This window comes from Sceloporus occidentalis, unplaced genomic scaffold, assembly GCF_023333645.1.
Source record: "Sceloporus occidentalis isolate IW3139 unplaced genomic scaffold, rSceOcc1.0.p SCAF_1, whole genome shotgun sequence".
Lineage (NCBI taxonomy): Eukaryota > Metazoa > Chordata > Lepidosauria > Squamata > Phrynosomatidae > Sceloporus > Sceloporus occidentalis.
In genome coordinates this window covers 120,701,523-120,719,552 of record NW_028316981.1, presented here as the reverse complement: position 1 = coordinate 120,719,552, position 18,030 = coordinate 120,701,523, and the positions used below count along the sequence as shown (strand labels likewise).

The window sequence follows — 18,030 nt, the reverse complement described above, 5'->3', positions numbered from 1 at the left end:
AAGGGGGTACGGACAAGAAGTGGAAAGTTCTCTTGGCATATCAGTATACATCTTGGAAATAGGAAATAGGTGCTAAGAGATAAGCAGAGATTGGGTCTCAATGCTGCTCCTTTTAAGGCATCTTTAACTCTTTGAGTGCTGAGCATTGGTTGGACTTCTAACATATATAAGGTTGCTATGAAACACTGTGGTAAGTCAGGGTTTAAGAAAACAGTTCATATTATTATAATTATTATTTGGATCTTAATATGCTATAGAATAGAACTTCTCAAGAGAACTCCATTCTTGACATCTGCCAGATCTCGTCTTCACAAGAGTTAACCTGTATTGTAGATATGGGTATAGATGTGCAATAAAAGAGTCATAATGGTATAGTGGTTTGGGTTTTGGACTAGGACTCAGGCAGAGCAAGGTTAGAATCCTGTCTTGGCCATGGAAGCCTACTGCATGACCTTGAGCAAGTCACACACTCTCAGCCTCAGATGGCAATGGCAACCCCCCTCTGAACAAATCATGCCAAGAAATCTCTATGACATGTTTAGCTTAGGGTTATTTTAAGTAACAAACAGCTTGAAGGTATACAACAACAATAACAGATACAACCAACAACAAAAAAATGCAAGGAAAACATTATGAATTAATCAAAGTGACCATCCAAACAAATCAAATCATTTAATTCTCCAATAAATTGCATATAAATTACCGTTAAAGAGATTTTCATTTTTACTTGTCCCATCTGTCTTAAACTTCTGTTCTTCATCAGCAAGGAGTAGCAGGTCAAAATGGTTTTCTGTTGGAACTGCAAACTTGGAAGAGTTTTGATTGATGCTAAATGGCAAGAAATATTGGTCCAATTTAATTTGCTTAGAATTTGGTCATAACAGTTCCTTGTCTGTGTCAGAGTTCCTGGCTCTTTTGAGATACTTGATTTTGCTTATAGATATGTGTTTGTTCTGCTTCATATATTCAGGATATGATCTTACTTACAATAGTTCCTTTTCCCCAATGGCCACTTGTCATTAACTGCTATATCATGTTCAATATTAGGCCATGCCTTGCTCTATCTGTAAGATTGTTATGGTATCATAAGGAGAAATTGGGGTTGGGGGGAGGGCATTTCACCAAATTCCTCCAGGGGAAAAGATATTCATAATAATTTTTTTTGGGGGGAGTATATGAGTGCCACCAATAGAATTTGGGGTAGCTGGGTTTCTTTTTTCCTAAAATTTGCTAAGCCCTTGGCACAGAGTACTAATTTGTATCCTACAAGTGGCCCAAGACCTAGCATTATTCCCAGATTTGGGGAGATTGCAGCCACTGCCTCAAAATAATTATGATAGATGCTGTGCAAGGCAAATTCTGCATAGAGTCCTTTTGGCAGGCAGGTTTGGAAGAAAAAATAAAGAAATGAAGAAAATATTTTTCTAGAAAAAATATCCTCTGAGAAATTTCAACTCTGTTCTAAAAGTAAGCCTTTGTCGTTGTCCGAAAAGAACAGTGCAGGTAGGGATGCCATATCCCGGTGGCCGCCGGGAAAATCCCGCTCCCCTGCATGCGTGCAAGCCTAAAGAGGAGGGGGAGGAGGAGGAGGAGGAGGAGGGGGGGAGCAGAAGGAGGAAAGGTGAGTCAGTGGCCATTAGGTCTGCCTTGGGTTTTTTGGGTTTTTTAATTAATTTTAAAAAATATAAAATACTTATTTTATTTTATTTTATTAATTTTATTATTGCTTGTTTTATATTTTATTTCATTAATTTTAATTATTTCTTGTTTTTATTTTATTAATTTTTATTATTGCTTTTTTCATTATTTTTATTATTAAAAATATACACCCCTGTCTTGATTTTTATTGATTTTTTCATTATTTTAATTATTAAATATATAAATATGGCCAGAAAGGGAAGTCCATTTCTGCCATCTGTCTAGGAATAATGCCAAAATGTCCTCCATTTTGATCATGCCTTAGAAACATGCATTTAGATTAACATTTTTTAAAAATCATCAAATTTTTTCACATGTCCTCCATTTTTATAAAAACGTGTCCTACATTTGAAAATGTTGTCCTACATTTGTCCCGGTTTGGAGGTCCTGGCTTATGGCAACCCTAAGTGCAGGGATTGATACTATGTGTTTTTCATAGACAGCTTCACTAAATGTTGTGCAGTATATCAATAAAGCAGTTTACATGATGGCACATAACTAGCCAGAGATGGGGTGCAGAACTATGTGGGACATGTGACATATTCAGCAACCATTTTGGCCACCACAGAATCAGCTAAAATGGAGAGGAAAAGATGTTAGTATTTCTCTTATTGTTATTATTTTATGCAAAAAAATGTAAGACTATCACTGATCCCATTTAGTTGTCCCATGTGTCTTAAACTCAGTGCATCAGATAGAATCATAGACTCATAGAGTTGGAAGAGACCGCAAGGGCCATCCAGTCCAACCCCCTGCCATGCAGGAAATCACAATCAAAGCATCCCCAACAGTGGCCATCCACCCTCTGTTTGAAGACCTTTAAGGAAGGAGACTCCACTACACTCCGAGGGAGTTTGTTCCACTGTCAAACAGCCCTTACTGTCAGGAAGTTCCTCCTAATGTTGAGGTGGAATCTTTTTTCCTGTAGTTTGCATCCATTGTTCCACGTTCTAATCTATGGAGCAGCAGAAAACAAGCTTGCTCCATCCTCAACATGACATCCCTTCAAATATTTAAACAGGGCTATCATATCACCTCTTAACCTTCTCTTCTCCAGGCTAAACATCCCCAGCTCCCTGAGTCATTCCTCATAGCGCATGGTTTCCAGACCTTTCACCATTTTAGTCGCCCTCCTTTGGACACGCTCCAGTTTCTCAATGTCCTTTTTTTAATTGTGGTGCCCAGAACTGGACACAATATTACAGGTCGGGCCTGACCAGAGCAGAATATAGTGGCACTATTACTTCCTTTGATCTAGACACTATGCTTCTGTTGATGCAGCCTAAAATCGCATTGGCCTTGTTAGCTGCCACATCGCACTGTTGACTCATGTTCAACTTATAGTCTACTTGGACTCCTAGATCCCTTTCACACGGAGTCTTGTTCAGCCAGGTGTCCCCCATCCTATATCTGTGCATTTCATTTTTCCATCCTAAGTGCATCTTTGTGGCTAAGCAATGAATTATGAAAGGTTTAATGTGGCCTTTTACTCCAAGGATGTAGGAATGTTCCTTTTTTTTTTCTTTTCTTTTTTAGAACAGCACAATTCCATAAAACATACAGGCTGCTTTGGTCATAGCTCCAAAGGGTACAGTTTTGATATGGCAGTCCTAGACACAATCTTTTGACACAGACATATCATTTGCACAGCCAGGCAAGTTACAACAACTAATAGTTTAATACACCTGTTCTGAGAACCTGTTAATATGTTTCAAGAGGATACATGAGTGGCTCAAACAAGCACGGGCAGTGAGACTTTTAGATCTTTCTCACTGAAAGACCTGTGAATACCAGAGGTCATCACACTGGAGGAAACTATGACCTACACATCTCATGTTCCATCAGAAATGGAAGGACAAATCACTCACCTTTCATATGTTCCTGTTTTGTTGAACATATGACCCCACTCTTAGACTCAAAGTGAATGTTGTCTTTCACACATCCTGTTTTCTCACAATTTGAGAAACTCAAGTGCTACTTTAAAAAAAAAAAAGTAGTTTAGATCTAACTGGTACCATGGCCAGCAGGGTAATTTTGATCTTAAGGGAATCTCAGCCTATTTGTTCCTTAACAGGTAGAGGAAGCACTGCAGGGGAAAATAGCAGACTACTGGGATGCATACTTTGCTTATCTGAACAGTGGATTCTTAGTGCTGAATATTTTTAAACTCTATCTTCTTTACCTTTTCTCAGTGACTTTATAAATAAGTGTACATATATTTAGTCAGCATCTGTCTCAAAGATAACATCTGAAATGTGCTAAGGTATCTGGCTCACCAGCATAGAAATATTTCCCCTTGGGCAATTTAATCCTGTCTTGAGCCAAGAAGTTGGTGTATTAAAAGTAGAGCGTGAGGCTCTGCAGTCAGATAATACAATCAATGGCAGTCATTCAGCCCCAGTGACTACACTTGCTTAGCTACAGCTCCTGTGCAAACTTATGCAGATACAAGATAAGACATAATAGCAGCAGCTACCATCCCCATACCTTCTCTTGTATTTCAAGTAAGTAATACCAGTACCTCTTTGTGAGAATGCCACATGCAATCCTTCTATATTATTTTACGTTTACATTTTACATGAGAGTTGGCCAAAATGTTTGGAAAGCCAAAGGATCTCTAGCTAAAGTGATGCACATAGAAGATTTGTCATTATTTTCTTGATCTGTAAATATCTGTAGAGGGAGGATTGCAGCGCACACAGGAAAAAGGATTAGAGCTCTCCCAAACAAATCCGCATCTGTGGTTCCTGATCCAAATTAGGACTCCCCACAGCCATGGACCTTGGAATGGTGGCTGGTGGGTGCAAATTGTCTGCCTCCCAAGGCCTAGGATAGTGGGATGATCTCATATTGAAATGATCTGGCAAAGCTGGACTACCAAAATTCTCAGGTAGTTTAGCATCTTCAGGATTATCCATCAGTAGTGTACTGAATGATCAACACTCAGAAATATAGTCAGCAGTCATCATTGAGCCTACCCAAGGATAACAAGGGTTCCTACAATCTATCCTGTGCATGCTTACTTGGTAACAAGCTACATGGAACACATGAAGGGGACTTCTAAGTACATGCTGTGCCTGTAAGAATCATCCTGTTTAAGGATGTTTCAAAGATAATGAATGGGAAAAGTCATCTGAACTCCCCTTGGAAGTACCTACAAGTACATAGATGAAATTAATGACAACCTGCGTACTAAGGTTGAGCCCCTCACTCACCTTAAAAATAGCTCCAGGGTCCCTACCTCCACCTGCTTTTAAGAGAAGAAAATTACATTGGGTGTTACAAACATCTGTCCCATATGTAACATGTAGTTTTGTCTAGATCACCTGGTCAGTATCAGTGATCTGTTCTCTTTCATCATCTGTGCCCCAACTGTAATACCCTAGTTTGTATAAAAGGGATGGATGTGTAGTTTGTGGCCTAAATTCTCGAGTGGATGAACCAGAGCAATATAACTTACATAATTGTTGACTTACCAAGTACCTATAAAATCAGTGGGTCTGCTCTCCTTGGGAACTGATTTCCCTGACTATCAGTTTTCTGGAGTAGGAGGGACCAGCTGTGGCCTTGCAAATGGTGAATTGTTGGGGGAGCTAGAATTCAGCAGGGCCCTAGCCAACAATGCCAATGGCAAGAGACCATGAGTGTTGCAGTCCAGAATAATCTGGAAGACTACATTAGCACACCCCTTCCCTAAGAGAATTGTGCCTGATGTCCTATAAACAATGCACATGTTGGCTTGAAGGAGCTACAGTTGGGGGAAAAACTTATCCCAGCTGAGGCAAATGAAAGCTGGATATTGCGGTTCCCTCTGCTGGGAAGCTGGTGGAAAGACGTGAGCACTATGGGGAAAGGTTCATCCTAAATGAATGGTTTTCCTTGTTCTTCTTTGCCTGTGTTTAAATCATGGTCAGGATCCTGTTCAGTGCTAGCAGGACATAAAATTCCATAGGTGTCATGTGAAAAGCCAAGAAGTACAGAATGGCAGCATTAATGGTAGTGAAGTCCCCAATAGCTGTCTGATGTTGCCTGGGGGCAAAGCTGTGCCTGACAGCAACCAGCCTTTGGTTCATTGTGCTGTGGACAAAGGGGAACATCTTATGTAACAGAACACTGTACATCTCCTTGTGCACACATGTACAAACATAGACGCTAGGATGACATACAATTTCTGGAGCAGATCATTAAACAGAAAGTCTGTGAACATCTAGAAGGCAATGCCATAATCACAAAAAGTCAACATGGGTTGCAGAGAAACAAGTCATGCCAGACAAATCTGATCTCTTTCTTTGATAAAATTAGCAGCTTGGTAGATGAAGGGAATGCTGTGGATATAGTATATCTTGATTTCAGTAAGGCCTTTGACAAGGTTTCCCATGACATTCTTGCAAACAAGCTTGTAAAATGTGGGCTAAACAAAGTAACTGTTAAATGGATCTGTAATTGGTTGACCGGCCGAACCCAAAGGGTGCTCAACAATGGCTCTTTTTCAGCCTGGAGAGAAGTGACCAGTGGGGTCCCACAGGGCTCTGTCCTGGGCCCAGTGTTATTCAACATCTTTATCAATGACCTGGATGACAAAATTGGGAGCATACTTATCAGCTTTGCAGAAGACACTGGGGCGGGATACAGACGGGCAAAAAGGGTGTATTCATGACGTCATGAAGGTAGAGCCTTCAGATGGGCCTTACCTGAATGCCGCCATGAACACGCCCCCCGCACGCCCCAAGCGGGAAGAAGCGGCATTAAAAAGGTGCTGCTTTTCTCCGCTTCTTTTCCGTTTGATGCGCAGCTGCGCAGCTCCGTCTGTAAGCTGCTGCACCGGTACGCCAGATTTGCTACGCCGCTAATTTAAGTTGCCCATTTAAAAGCTCCATGTCTGCTGTGTCGCATAATGAGTCGGGGTCCTGGAACATGCGCAGTTTGCAGTCAGGCTTTAATTGCAGCGTCAGCTGCCATGCAGGTGTGGAAGCTGCAGCACAGCTGCAGCGCATTTTAAGACTCGTAACCCTAACCCTAACCCTAACCCTAACCCTAGAGCAACATGTACGCATGTGCTGCTTGGAAAGTTTGGACTTTAAAGTGAACCCCTACACACATTCCTGTGCCATTTTCACCTAACAATAAAAAATGCTAAAACTGTAAATATTTACATATATACAAGGGAGGTGATGGGGGATGGCAGGGGGACAGCGGTGGCAGCGGAGACAGCTGTAGCTGTGCATTGCAGATTCAGCAGGAGAGCGGGGACCAAAGGAGAGGAGGCATCTATGATGCTGGTGACACTGGCAAAGTGCAAGCGGACAAGGATGCCAACACCAGCTGATCACCAGCTGGCAGGAGACCACCATTGTTCTTGGGCAGAGCGGGGGAAAAAGTTTTAAAGGGGCTTGGGCACTTTAAATGTGCCCATAGGCTTTCTGCCGCAGCTGCGCACCCGCCAACCAGCAAAAGAAAAAAAAAGCCCCGTTTTTGGCCGCCCGTGAGGAAGCTGCCTCTCTCTTTGCAGCATCCTCCGAGGCGGCGGTTTGGAAACTCCGGGTCTGAAACGGCCCCAGGTGAGGCGTCTTCACTGCCCCCCATGTGGAAGCCCCATCTCCTGAGCCACGCCCCCGGGGCGGGCGGTCTGGAGGCTCCGTATTCAGCAGAATACACCTCCAAGACGTCTTCCCCTGCCCGTCTGTATCCCGCCCAAATTAGGAGGAATAGCTAATGCTCCAGAGGACAGGATCAACATTCAAAATGATCTGAATAGACTAGAAAGCTGGGCCAAAGCTAACAAAATGAAATTCAACACAGAGAAATGTAAGGTACTGCACTTAGGGCAGAAAAATGAAATGCAGAGATATAGGATGGGGGACACCTGGCTGAATGAAACTACATGTGAAAGGGATCTGGGAGTCCAAGTAGACCACAAGTTGAACATGAGTCAACAGTGCGATGCGGCAGCTAAAAAGGCCAATGCAAATTTAGGCTGCATCAATAAAAGTATAGTGTCTAGATCAAGAGAAGTAATAGTGCCACTGTATTCTGCTCTGGTCAGGCCCGACCTGTAATATTGTGTCCAGTTCTGGGCACCACAATTCAAAAAGGACATTGAGAAACTGGAGCGTGTCCAGAGGAGGGCGACTAAAATGGTGAAAGGTCTGGAAACCATGCCCTATGAGGAACGACTCAGGGAGCTGGGGATGTTTAGCCTGGAGAAGAGAAGGTTAAGAGGTGATATGATAGCCCTGTTTAAATATTTGAAAGGATGTCATATTGAGGAGGGAGCAAGCTTGTTTTCTGCTGCTCCAGAGAACAGGACCCGGAACAATGGATGCAAGCTCCAGGAAAAGAGATTCCACCTCAACATTAGGAAGAACTTCCTGACAGTAAGGGCTGTTTATCAGTGGAACACACTCCCTCGGAGTGTAGTGGAGTCTCCTTCCTTGGAGGTCTTTAAGCAGAGGCTAGATGGCCATCTGCTGGGGATGCTTTGATTTGGATTTCCTGCATGGCAGAGGGTTGGACTGGATGGCCCGTGCGGTCTCTTCCAACTCTATGATTCTATGATTCTATAACTTGAAGCTATGCTGTCCATGCCATGACTCCACATTAAAAAAAATGCTCCATGTGATGGCCACAACTTCAAGGCTGCAATTTTCACCAAAGATGGAAGGAGATAAACACTCACTCACCCCTTCTGTTTCCCTTTGTGGCTGCTACCTGCATTTTATAGCAGCAGGGGCAGCAGGAATCCTCTTGGTAGTTTCCAGGAAGCATCTGCCCAGATTAGCAGATCACTGCTACGGCATCCACCACTGCTGCAACCTCATACAGGAAAGTATGTGTGCCCACACACCAACATTTACCATCACACCTCCAGAAAACTGCTGAATTTTACTGGGATAAATGGTATTACAAAATGCAAAGGGAGTGTTGTAGGCCATTTTGATGCAGCAACCCACCATACACGTCACATAGTTTGTATACCCAGAATGACAGAAAGAGAGAGGCACACAAGGCTACACAAAGTACCTAGTGAGCCACCACCCATCAAACATTTGTCACAGGTAGCCACTGAACAGAAAGCAGCTTTTTGGGGTGCCCATACTATGTCCACCACTGGGACTTCATCCCTAAGAATAACTGGTAATTGAAATTATAACATGTATTCCTATAGATGCACATATGTTGGGCACTCACCCAGTGAAGAAATAAAAAGCCTGCTGCTGAGTGATCCCTGACTGTATGTGCCTGGGCTAACTCCGCCCTCCATGTAGCATGACACACAGGGGACCCATACTCCCATAGAGATCCACACACATAGTAGAGAGGGCCAGACTCATATAATAATATTAATTGTGCTTATTAATGTCTGCTCTGTGAGTTATAGAAGCCCAAGACAAGCTTCTCAGTGACAGGCTGGTTGCCAAATTGTATGTCATGGTTTGCCTTTGCTTTGCATTAGCTTCTTACTTTGCTGAATATCCAGTTTCAGGCCTCAGCGCAACGGGTGTTGTTATTCATTAACATGTTTCTCCAGCGATTGAAATTTTAAGAGAGCAACATGAAAGACACTTCCGCTTTGTTAAGCATTTTCTTCTCCTTAATCATGCTGAGGTTTCCCATGAATAATGTGCGCTGTAATTATTACCTGCAGGCCTGTAGCACCTTGGTGAGCAGTTCCTAAAAGAGAATTTTTCTTTTTCATTGAATTTCAGATGACCAAGAACAAAATTATAACCACCTGATACTATGCACTGCAAACCAGACACCTTCACATGGTAAGAAAATAAACAAATGAAGATCAAAGTTACTGATGTTGTAACTTTCCTCTTTCTTCCAGTAATCCTTTTACTGGTAAAGACTCAAACCAATATCAATAGAATACTTCATGGAATTATTCTTGCAGAAGAAATATGTATTCTATTGTTGAATTTGTGTGTCTGGTCATATTGCAAGCAATGGGCTATCTTAAACATGGCCCATTCTTTCATATGCAGCAAACAGGATTGTTCCACGTTTTCTTCTGTCCAGAATCTATGGCTGTCTCTCTCAGCTGTTATTATAGACTGGCTTGCTTTGTAGTGTCTTCCTGGTCATCAAAAGATGCACAGCAAGAGGAGAATCTGTTTGCCTAGATAGGACACTTGTTTGTCTTAAAACCATATAATCCACACGTCAATGCTCTGTTGATGCTTCAATACTTATCCATCACTTGAATTATCTGACTTGATTTACAGCTTTTGCCAAGATACAATCAACAAGTTCAAAGCCCACAGCCAGCTGCTAAGGATACGCAGCCTGGAGGTGTACAGACAGCTGATCTCGGCATGTTCCCCTCATGCTGTCGTTAATCTGTAAACAGATACACACCAATAATATGGGCAGAGATGGAACACAAAGTCTGTTTTCTGGTCCATGTCTGTTTCTCATGTATCCACCCAATTTATCAATTAATTCAATTTAGAACAAAACATACTTTACATTTATTCTTTTATGCAACTTTTCCTAGCATGCATCTTCTGTATGAAATATTCCCTCCTACTGTATATGTTTTTGTATACATTTATGGGAAGAGAACGTTCACCAACTTTTCTTTTTTTATTGTGTCATTCCTGGACTTTATTTTTTTGAGGGAAGATTCCGAAAGATATATAATGTTCTTGTTGCCATTTGGCGCTATTAGAAAATTACCAAAAGACATTTTTACACTTAATTTTAATGACAAACAGCTGAGAAGGTGCCTTTTAGAGTCAGTTCATGCCAAGAACGATGGAACCGCAAGAAAATTTTGATGCCAGAGTAAACCCATAGGATTGAAGCTGACTTGGGAGAAACGGAGCGGAGCCAACTTGGGAGAAACAGAGTGGAGCTGACTTGGGAAAAACGGAAGTGGAGGACCAGAAAGTAAGATCAGCAAAGTCTTTTGGAAGTTGTAGGCACTAGTAAGGAGAAAGACTGCATGGAAAAGTATAGTATAAGAAGGAAGGAGAAGGAGACAAAGAGGAAAAACAAGAATGCGACACACGGAATGAGAAGCTGAATGATGCTACTGCTCTCGGCACCCAAACTAGAGTCCGGTAATAGTTCATGTAATGGACTACAGGTCCCAGAATTCTAGGGGTCTAGTAGATACTTCCCTAAAAGGCACTTTTCGCAAATTCTAGCCAACTTATTGATGTGACTGCTACTGGGCAAATAATTGAAGAGTGACAGATTTTCATGATTTGTCCACGAACTTTTAATTTTGTAGAACCTAATTTGCATACTCTGCTGAAACAACATAGTGATTTACTAGCGGGATTGATGAATTAATTCTCAGTGGTGGAGATATCTCAGTTTTGGGGGGGGGGGGCTTACTAAGTGGGAAGGAAAAGAAAAAGGGGAAGATTTTTTTCTTCTTTTCTCTCTTTTTTTCTCCTTCTCCTGAGAGTTTTTTTTATTGTAAGCCATAACTAAATGTTTAAAGGATAAACAGAGGCTGGATGTCCATCTGTCAGGGATGCTTTGATTGAGAGTTCCTGCATGGCAGGGGGTTGGACTGGATGGCCCTTGTGGTCTCTTTTAACTCTACGATTCTGTGATTCTATGATCCCCCTGCAATACTGCAATTTACCACTGTAACTGATAAACTGAGTAATTGACTCATCGCTGATTATAGGATTTACAAGTGATTACCACACATTAACCCTTCTTGGAGTTGGGAAATTAACTGTGTAGATAAAGACTGATTAGATTGATCAGATTAACAAAGCAGGAGAAGAGAAGGGAGGAATTGATTTGGAAAAAGTCCCATCTGAATTGATTGACAGAAATCAATTGTAATTTTGGGTCTTTTGTTTTTAATATAAATATTGGAATATCACAAGATAAAAACTAATGGTTGAATTGTTGAATAACTGAATGGTAGAGAGTTTGATATCAATTAATTTGTAACAAAATAGAAACTGTCTCTTGGACTTCCTAGCCATCTCATAATTGAAAGATTTGGCATTTGATTATTTGGAGAATTGGCAACTAACCAAAGGTTTAGGAGTGGATATTATTTTGCTATAAATTAGACACAAGAAAGTTAGCCAATCATACATTGCCTAAGGAATAATATTCGAAATAGTGATTTAACTTCACGAAATCTAGATGGAGACAAGAAACCAAGCTGCCAGACTACAGTCCCAATGGAAGAGAAGACCTCCCTTCAAGCAAGCAAAGACGATGGAACTAAATCAACCCTTATTGGAAGAAATAAGGAAATTGATTAGACATAAAATGTCAAATCTAAAGGTAGAAATCAGGAAAGAGATCAGAGCCAAATTACAAGAGCTAAATCATACAGTAGAAAAACTAACCAATGAAATCCTGGAAACAAAACAAAGAGTTGATCTCTCCTGTATATTCATGTTGATATGAAACTTTCTCTACTACATTTTTGTATACAAATACAATATATGCACTTGTTGAGCTGAGGACTACATCACAACATTAGGTGAAGTGTGCAGTCCAGTAGCCAATGGTTTTCCAATCTACATACTGTAGTAGGGTAGGAACTGTGAATCACCATAGCTTAGTTTACTTAAAAAGGCAAAACTATAGGGATTTGGTGTGTCTTTTAAAATGCTTACAACTTCATTTCTTTTTGTGTTATTGCTATGCATATTTTTTAGCTCCAGATGCCAGATCTTTAGTCTTTCACATCCAGATGACAGTTGTAACCAGTTGAGTTAATTGTCTTATATTTTATGGTCCTCTGAAAGTCTGTCTTTTTTATTGGATCCCATTTTCCTAACCTAATACCTAAGATCTCCATTCTTTTTCTTTCTTTTTATGTTTCTTAAAGTGTTAGATTTTCTTGTCCCTGATTCACAATTCAGGGTTGCTTTTCTTTCTGACTGTTCTTTTGGCTATTTATCTCTTCTTACTTATCTTCAGCTGACAAGTGTGGGATGTACTAGAGATTTCCCTGCCCCAAAGTCCACATCCATTGTTCACTTCAGCTTCTTGTTCTCAAACTGCATAAAAATAGGATGGAGCTTTTGTCTTTCTTTGACTCATTCTTTCTCACATAAGTACGTGTGTGCATGTGTTGCCTTCAAGTTGCCTGTTGACTTATGGCAACCTCTTGAATTTCATAGGGTTTTCTTAGGCAAGGAATACTCAGAGGTGGTTTGCCATTCCTCTGAAACAGACCCTACAGCACCTGGTGTTCTCTGATGGCCCTCCATCCAAGTACTAACCAGTCATATCATTCGTGCTTCCTCTTCCTCTATCATTTTGCCATCTTTTCCTTGGGCCTGTAAGAGCCATTGCTTTCTTTGTACTGCCCCTTTGCAGTAGCCCTGGTATATTTGTTAGGCTCTAGCTTGTTGTTAGTATATTTGTTTTCAGCTTTGTAAAAAAAAATACCATATGAATACATCTCTCTTCTTATTTTCCTGTGTACACTTGTCCCTCTACATTAGCTGGCGTTAGGGGAATAAGACCCTCATCAATGTGGAAAAACCGCAAATAACAAAAACACTATGTTTTTATCTGAGAGGACACATCTCTAGGAATCTCTAGTTCCTTCAGTGCAATTCTGTGTTCAACATCTGCCAAACATAGAATTGCACAGGAGGAGCTACAAATGCCTAGTGAAGTGTTCTCTCTAGAAATCTCAAGGTCCTTCAGTGCAACTTTTGGTTAAAGTTGACCATAGAGTTGCGCTGGAGAACCTAGATATTTTTAGAAAGAAAATGTTAATAAAATCTGTGAACAATCAAATCCACAAAAGTCAAAGATGCAAATGTGGAGTAACAAGTGTGAATAGGAATTGTGTGTTTTTCTTTCCCTAGAAATAATTTTTAGTTATTAACTATTGTAACTATGCTATATCTCTGGGTTAACTATAACTTAAAGTGATTTGTATTTTAAACTGCTGTCTCTGTAGGATAATGGCTTGGAAGAACAAACAGCCTTGAAAAGGTTACCTTGGTACTTTGCTAAATTATCTCTTTTATTGCAGAGGATTGGCAATAGTGATTCTACCACTAAATTAACAAGTCATTTCCACTAACACAGTAACCCCAATATTTGTCCTTTCCATCAGCTCTGACAAAAGAAGAAATGCCAACAGCAAAATTGGCAGGTTATGTCTCACAGCAAGGCCAAATATTGATGCGGTATGTGGAAGAAATTGGACAAGCAAAAAGGCTAAGGTTTTTAACACCTTTCTTTAACAAAGTCACTGTCAAAAACACCTTCAGCTATTACAGCTATTGTGTAGCAAAGAACACAGAGAAGAAGTAAACAAGTACAGGTGTGGTCTAGGTATTTTTTGCAATCAATAACCACATAGTGAGAAATGAAGCTTTTGTTTGAAGTGGAGTGATGTGTTGGCTTGGGCTAGGCTGGCCTGATCTGATCTTCATACAGAGTGGATCAAGAAGTGGAGCCAGTTTATACATTCATAGAGCTTGGAAGAGTAGGGTGACAAGTGGGCAAAAAAGTAATTTTACCCATGTGTGTGTCTGTCAAAGACATACACGTACAGTACCTAATATTTGGGAGGAGCATGAGAAGCAGCTTTACAACTAAAATAAGGGGTGAGTATCACTGGGTGCTGGTGGTGACCGACACTGCTCAGAAGAGGGCAGAGTGGACTTCAAAAGTGATAGACCTATGAAAGGAGCAGGTATGTGTCAAAGAAGAGTGGACCCAGAGAATGGTTCTCATCCCCATCCCATCTATAAAGTCAACAACCTTCATTAGTTTTTATTTAATCATCCTATATGTTTTATAGTAGGATTTCACAACATATCATTATTGAAAAATAAACATTTTTAGCTGTAAATATAATAATTTTATACAGGTATTCTATAAGACCTGAAAATTATTTTCAGGGTTCTTCTGTGTAAAATGTTCGAGACAAGTTGGTTTAAGGAGGTTTTTACCTCCTAATATGAATAAATATATCTACAAGTGTTGAATGGAAAAAATGAAGGCAGCTGTGTATATAATGTGGACAACCAGCTTTTAATCCTTATTCAGTTCTCCCAAACACCCCCAAACACCGAGGCTTTCCGACTCTGCAGTGCTTCATCTCTGCTCTCAAAACAGTGAAGAAAAGGATCAGTCTCATCCGTTCACCTTCCCCGTTGGTAGTTGTACTGACTTGATCTGATCTGCCAGTTAAATCATTGACATACAGTACATTAAGGTGATGACCATAAAAATGGGGAGAGGGATTCCCTCAAGGAGGAGCTGCCATCTGAGGGTATCTTGCCAATAGTCCACCCAAAATCTGGAAACAACTGAAAGGAATTACAGTGGTGAAAAAAAGAGGGAGAAGCTGGGTGTATTAAAATTGCCCACTACTTCAGCCCAGAAGCCCACCAAAGAAAAGAAAAGCTCTCAAAGTCTGGAAGAAGCGGCTTTGGGGTCATTCTGAGGCATTTCAACCCAACTGATAACATCACTTTTAATGCACATTGAGTGTATCTATACTACACAGTTACAGCAATCTGATAGCACTTTGTCCCATTTCCAACTTACAGAGTCCTGGGATTTGTAGTTTATTGATGGACGTAGAAGTCTTTTCTCTAACCCATTTCCCTAGAATCATAGCATTGGAAGAGACCACAAGGGCCATCCAGTCCAACCTCCCCTGCCATGCAGGAACTCACAATCAAAGCATCCCCGACAGATGGTCATCCGGCCTCTATTTAAAGACCTCCAAAGAAGGAGACTCCACCACACACATCCCAGTTTTCATCTGTGAAATGTTGGAAGGTCCATCCTACCTCTTTCTCCATCCCTTTCTTCATACTTGGCAAACAATTCCCATCCTTCAATATTTTCCCATTCTCTTCTCCCACCATCTGCTCTTCACAGTGCATACTCCACTTTGCATCAGAATAGAGCTCAAGCAAACAAACAAAACAAAACTCAACATTTCAAAATCTATTGACTCCTCATAATTCAAAATTCAGGGTTTGTTGGTTTTTGTGTGGCTGCTGTTTTACACTGATGCCTGACCTCAAAAATTCAACATTCGTGAAGTGAACATTAGTATGGAGAACAGTTTGCAAGTGGAATTCACAAGAGGAGACTTTAGGAGGCAAATTTATTTCAATTCTACTCAATGTTCTATATCTGCACACAAACAGATTTGGATACAAGCATTTAAATCACAAGCTTGTGCTTCTTCCTGTTCAACTCCAGCTGGTCTCTTGTTTGTTTGTTTGTCATCCCCCTCCCCTGACACCCGTCTGAGCCTTTCACACTGTTTTTAAATTATTTGCAAGGATTTCGTTATGAAGAAAGTGAAGAGGAAAGAGGGAACAGCATCCAGAATTAAATCTCTCTCTCTCTCTCTCTCTCTCTCTCTCTCTCACACACACACACACACACACACACACACACACACACACACTTATTTTAAAAGCATTTGAGAAGACAATCAGGCAGCTGGTAGCTTCCATGTTATATTGGGGCAATGAGTATTTTGTGTCTGTCATTTGGTCTGCACTTAACCATCTCCCCAAATTAGCTTCATCCCCTTGCATGATTCATTTAAAGTTCTGACGAAAACCCAGAACAGATAGCCTATCTGACTGACAGGAGAGCCACCAGATCCCATAACCTACTCATGATCCGGAATTCCAGTGGTTTTTTGTTGTTGTTGTTGTTATTCAGTAGTCATCCATTTAGTGTCTTCATGACATTCTCACAAAGAGCTGCAGAATTATTTGTTTGCAAATACTGCATCCATTTGATTTAGCGTTCCATCAGGCCCCAGAAACTCCTGATGAGATTATTGTATTGATGAATGTTTGCTGTAGGCGAGTGAGCAAGGAATCATTGTACAAACATATTTGGACTAGGACGATATTAAGATTTTAGGCAGGTACCTACCATTCAAGTATGGAGGAGTGAGTGAGTCATACAGCATGGACACACTCAGCTGATTGGCTGGATAAAGGCAAGACTTCTTTTTTCCAAGCATGGCAAGACCACTTAGTATGCAGAAGGTACCTGATCTGCTCAAACTTAAAGTTCATAGCAAATATCTACAGGAGCCAAAATTGAACAGGAAGCCAAACTGAAATGCGCTCCTTTGAGCCTCTTTGTTAAAGGATTTCTCCAAGATACTGTTGAAAGCCCTGCTCTGAATAGATCCAGAAATATTAGGTTCAGACAGGACCACTGTAATGCACTTTGTGCAGGTTCAATGAATATTTTATTCAATGCATTTTTAAAATATTTTAGTCAATTATTTTACCTTTTATCAACTGATCTAACTGATCAATTGATCTCCTGGAGCCCTACTTCATTTCTGTTCTGACTTTGCCCTGGAGTATATAGCATGCTCCTTTCCAAATGTTGCTGGGTTGCAAGCCCCAGATAATGGCAGTGAATCCTGGGAGTTTCCATCTAGAGCATGAGTCCCACCTCTAGTCTAGCCTAACTGTCAGTGTAGGGACATGCTTTCCGAATTTGTTTCACATTAACTGTAAAATCACTCTAGTCCCAGGTTGTGTTTTGATACCTATGACAGCTGAGACTAACAGGGTATACAGACTGGCAATGAACGCCGACCTGGGGTGGAGTAGGAACATGGCATCTGCACAATGCTTGACCTGACTCCACCCCCATGCTGGCATGATGCCGTGAGCCACACCACACAGTGAGCAGCATCACAGCGCTCCTCTGGCACTAAGTACAGATGACACAGCGCCAATGGAGCACCGAAAAGCCAGCAGCTATGGCACCTTTTTCGTGGTGCAAAAAAGAGCTGCTTTTTGCAGCTCCTTTTTCACCATGGAAAGGCCAGATTGAGGCCGTGGCATGTAGTTGCCACAGGCCCAATCGGATGCTAAATCGGTCCTCTGCAAGCCACTCCTTAAGTGCAACCTGTACAGCCTCTACGTTGCACTGAATTCAGTGAAACTTACTTGTGAATTATTGCATATATTACCATGGCACTACATACTACAGTTGTGTGCTCCCATGAGGCAAGAAGCTATGCAGATGGCAATGTTTCTCATGTTGACAGGCTTTTTGCCGAGTAGCCAGACTAAGTGTGCCACTGGTGGAGGATCTCTCAAAGACAATGGCAGTGGCAACATAGCTAACATTTGTTATGACATTTACATTCATACATTTTTTAGTGCATCTGATGAGCTACAGGTAGACCAAGTCTACAAAAGCATATACTACAACCTCTTTCACACAGATAGTCTCAAAGGTGCTACAAGATCCCATTACATATTTTTAGTACAGTACGACTCTAATATCTCCAATTTCAGTATCCATGGTTTCACTTACCCATGTCTGAATAAATACATCCTCTCTAGGCATTTCTAGGTA

At 41.0% G+C, this 18,030-nt stretch overlaps 1 protein-coding gene across 4 annotated transcripts in view; it reads left to right on the top strand.

The window, feature by feature from the left end:
* LOC149322051 (protein shisa-6-like) overlaps positions 1-18,030 on the top strand; it is a 404,892-nt gene that overhangs the window by 355,045 nt on the left and 31,817 nt on the right. For 3 of the 4 annotated variants that reach the window (XM_089533825.1, XM_089533807.1, XM_089533817.1), the window contains one exon: positions 9,405-9,467. The exons of the other annotated variant lie outside the window; for it this stretch is intronic. In XM_089533825.1, coding sequence (XP_089389951.1) covers positions 9,405-9,467 — 63 coding nt within the window. The remainder of the gene's footprint in view (positions 1-9,404; positions 9,468-18,030) is intronic. 4 annotated transcript variants of the gene reach the window in all.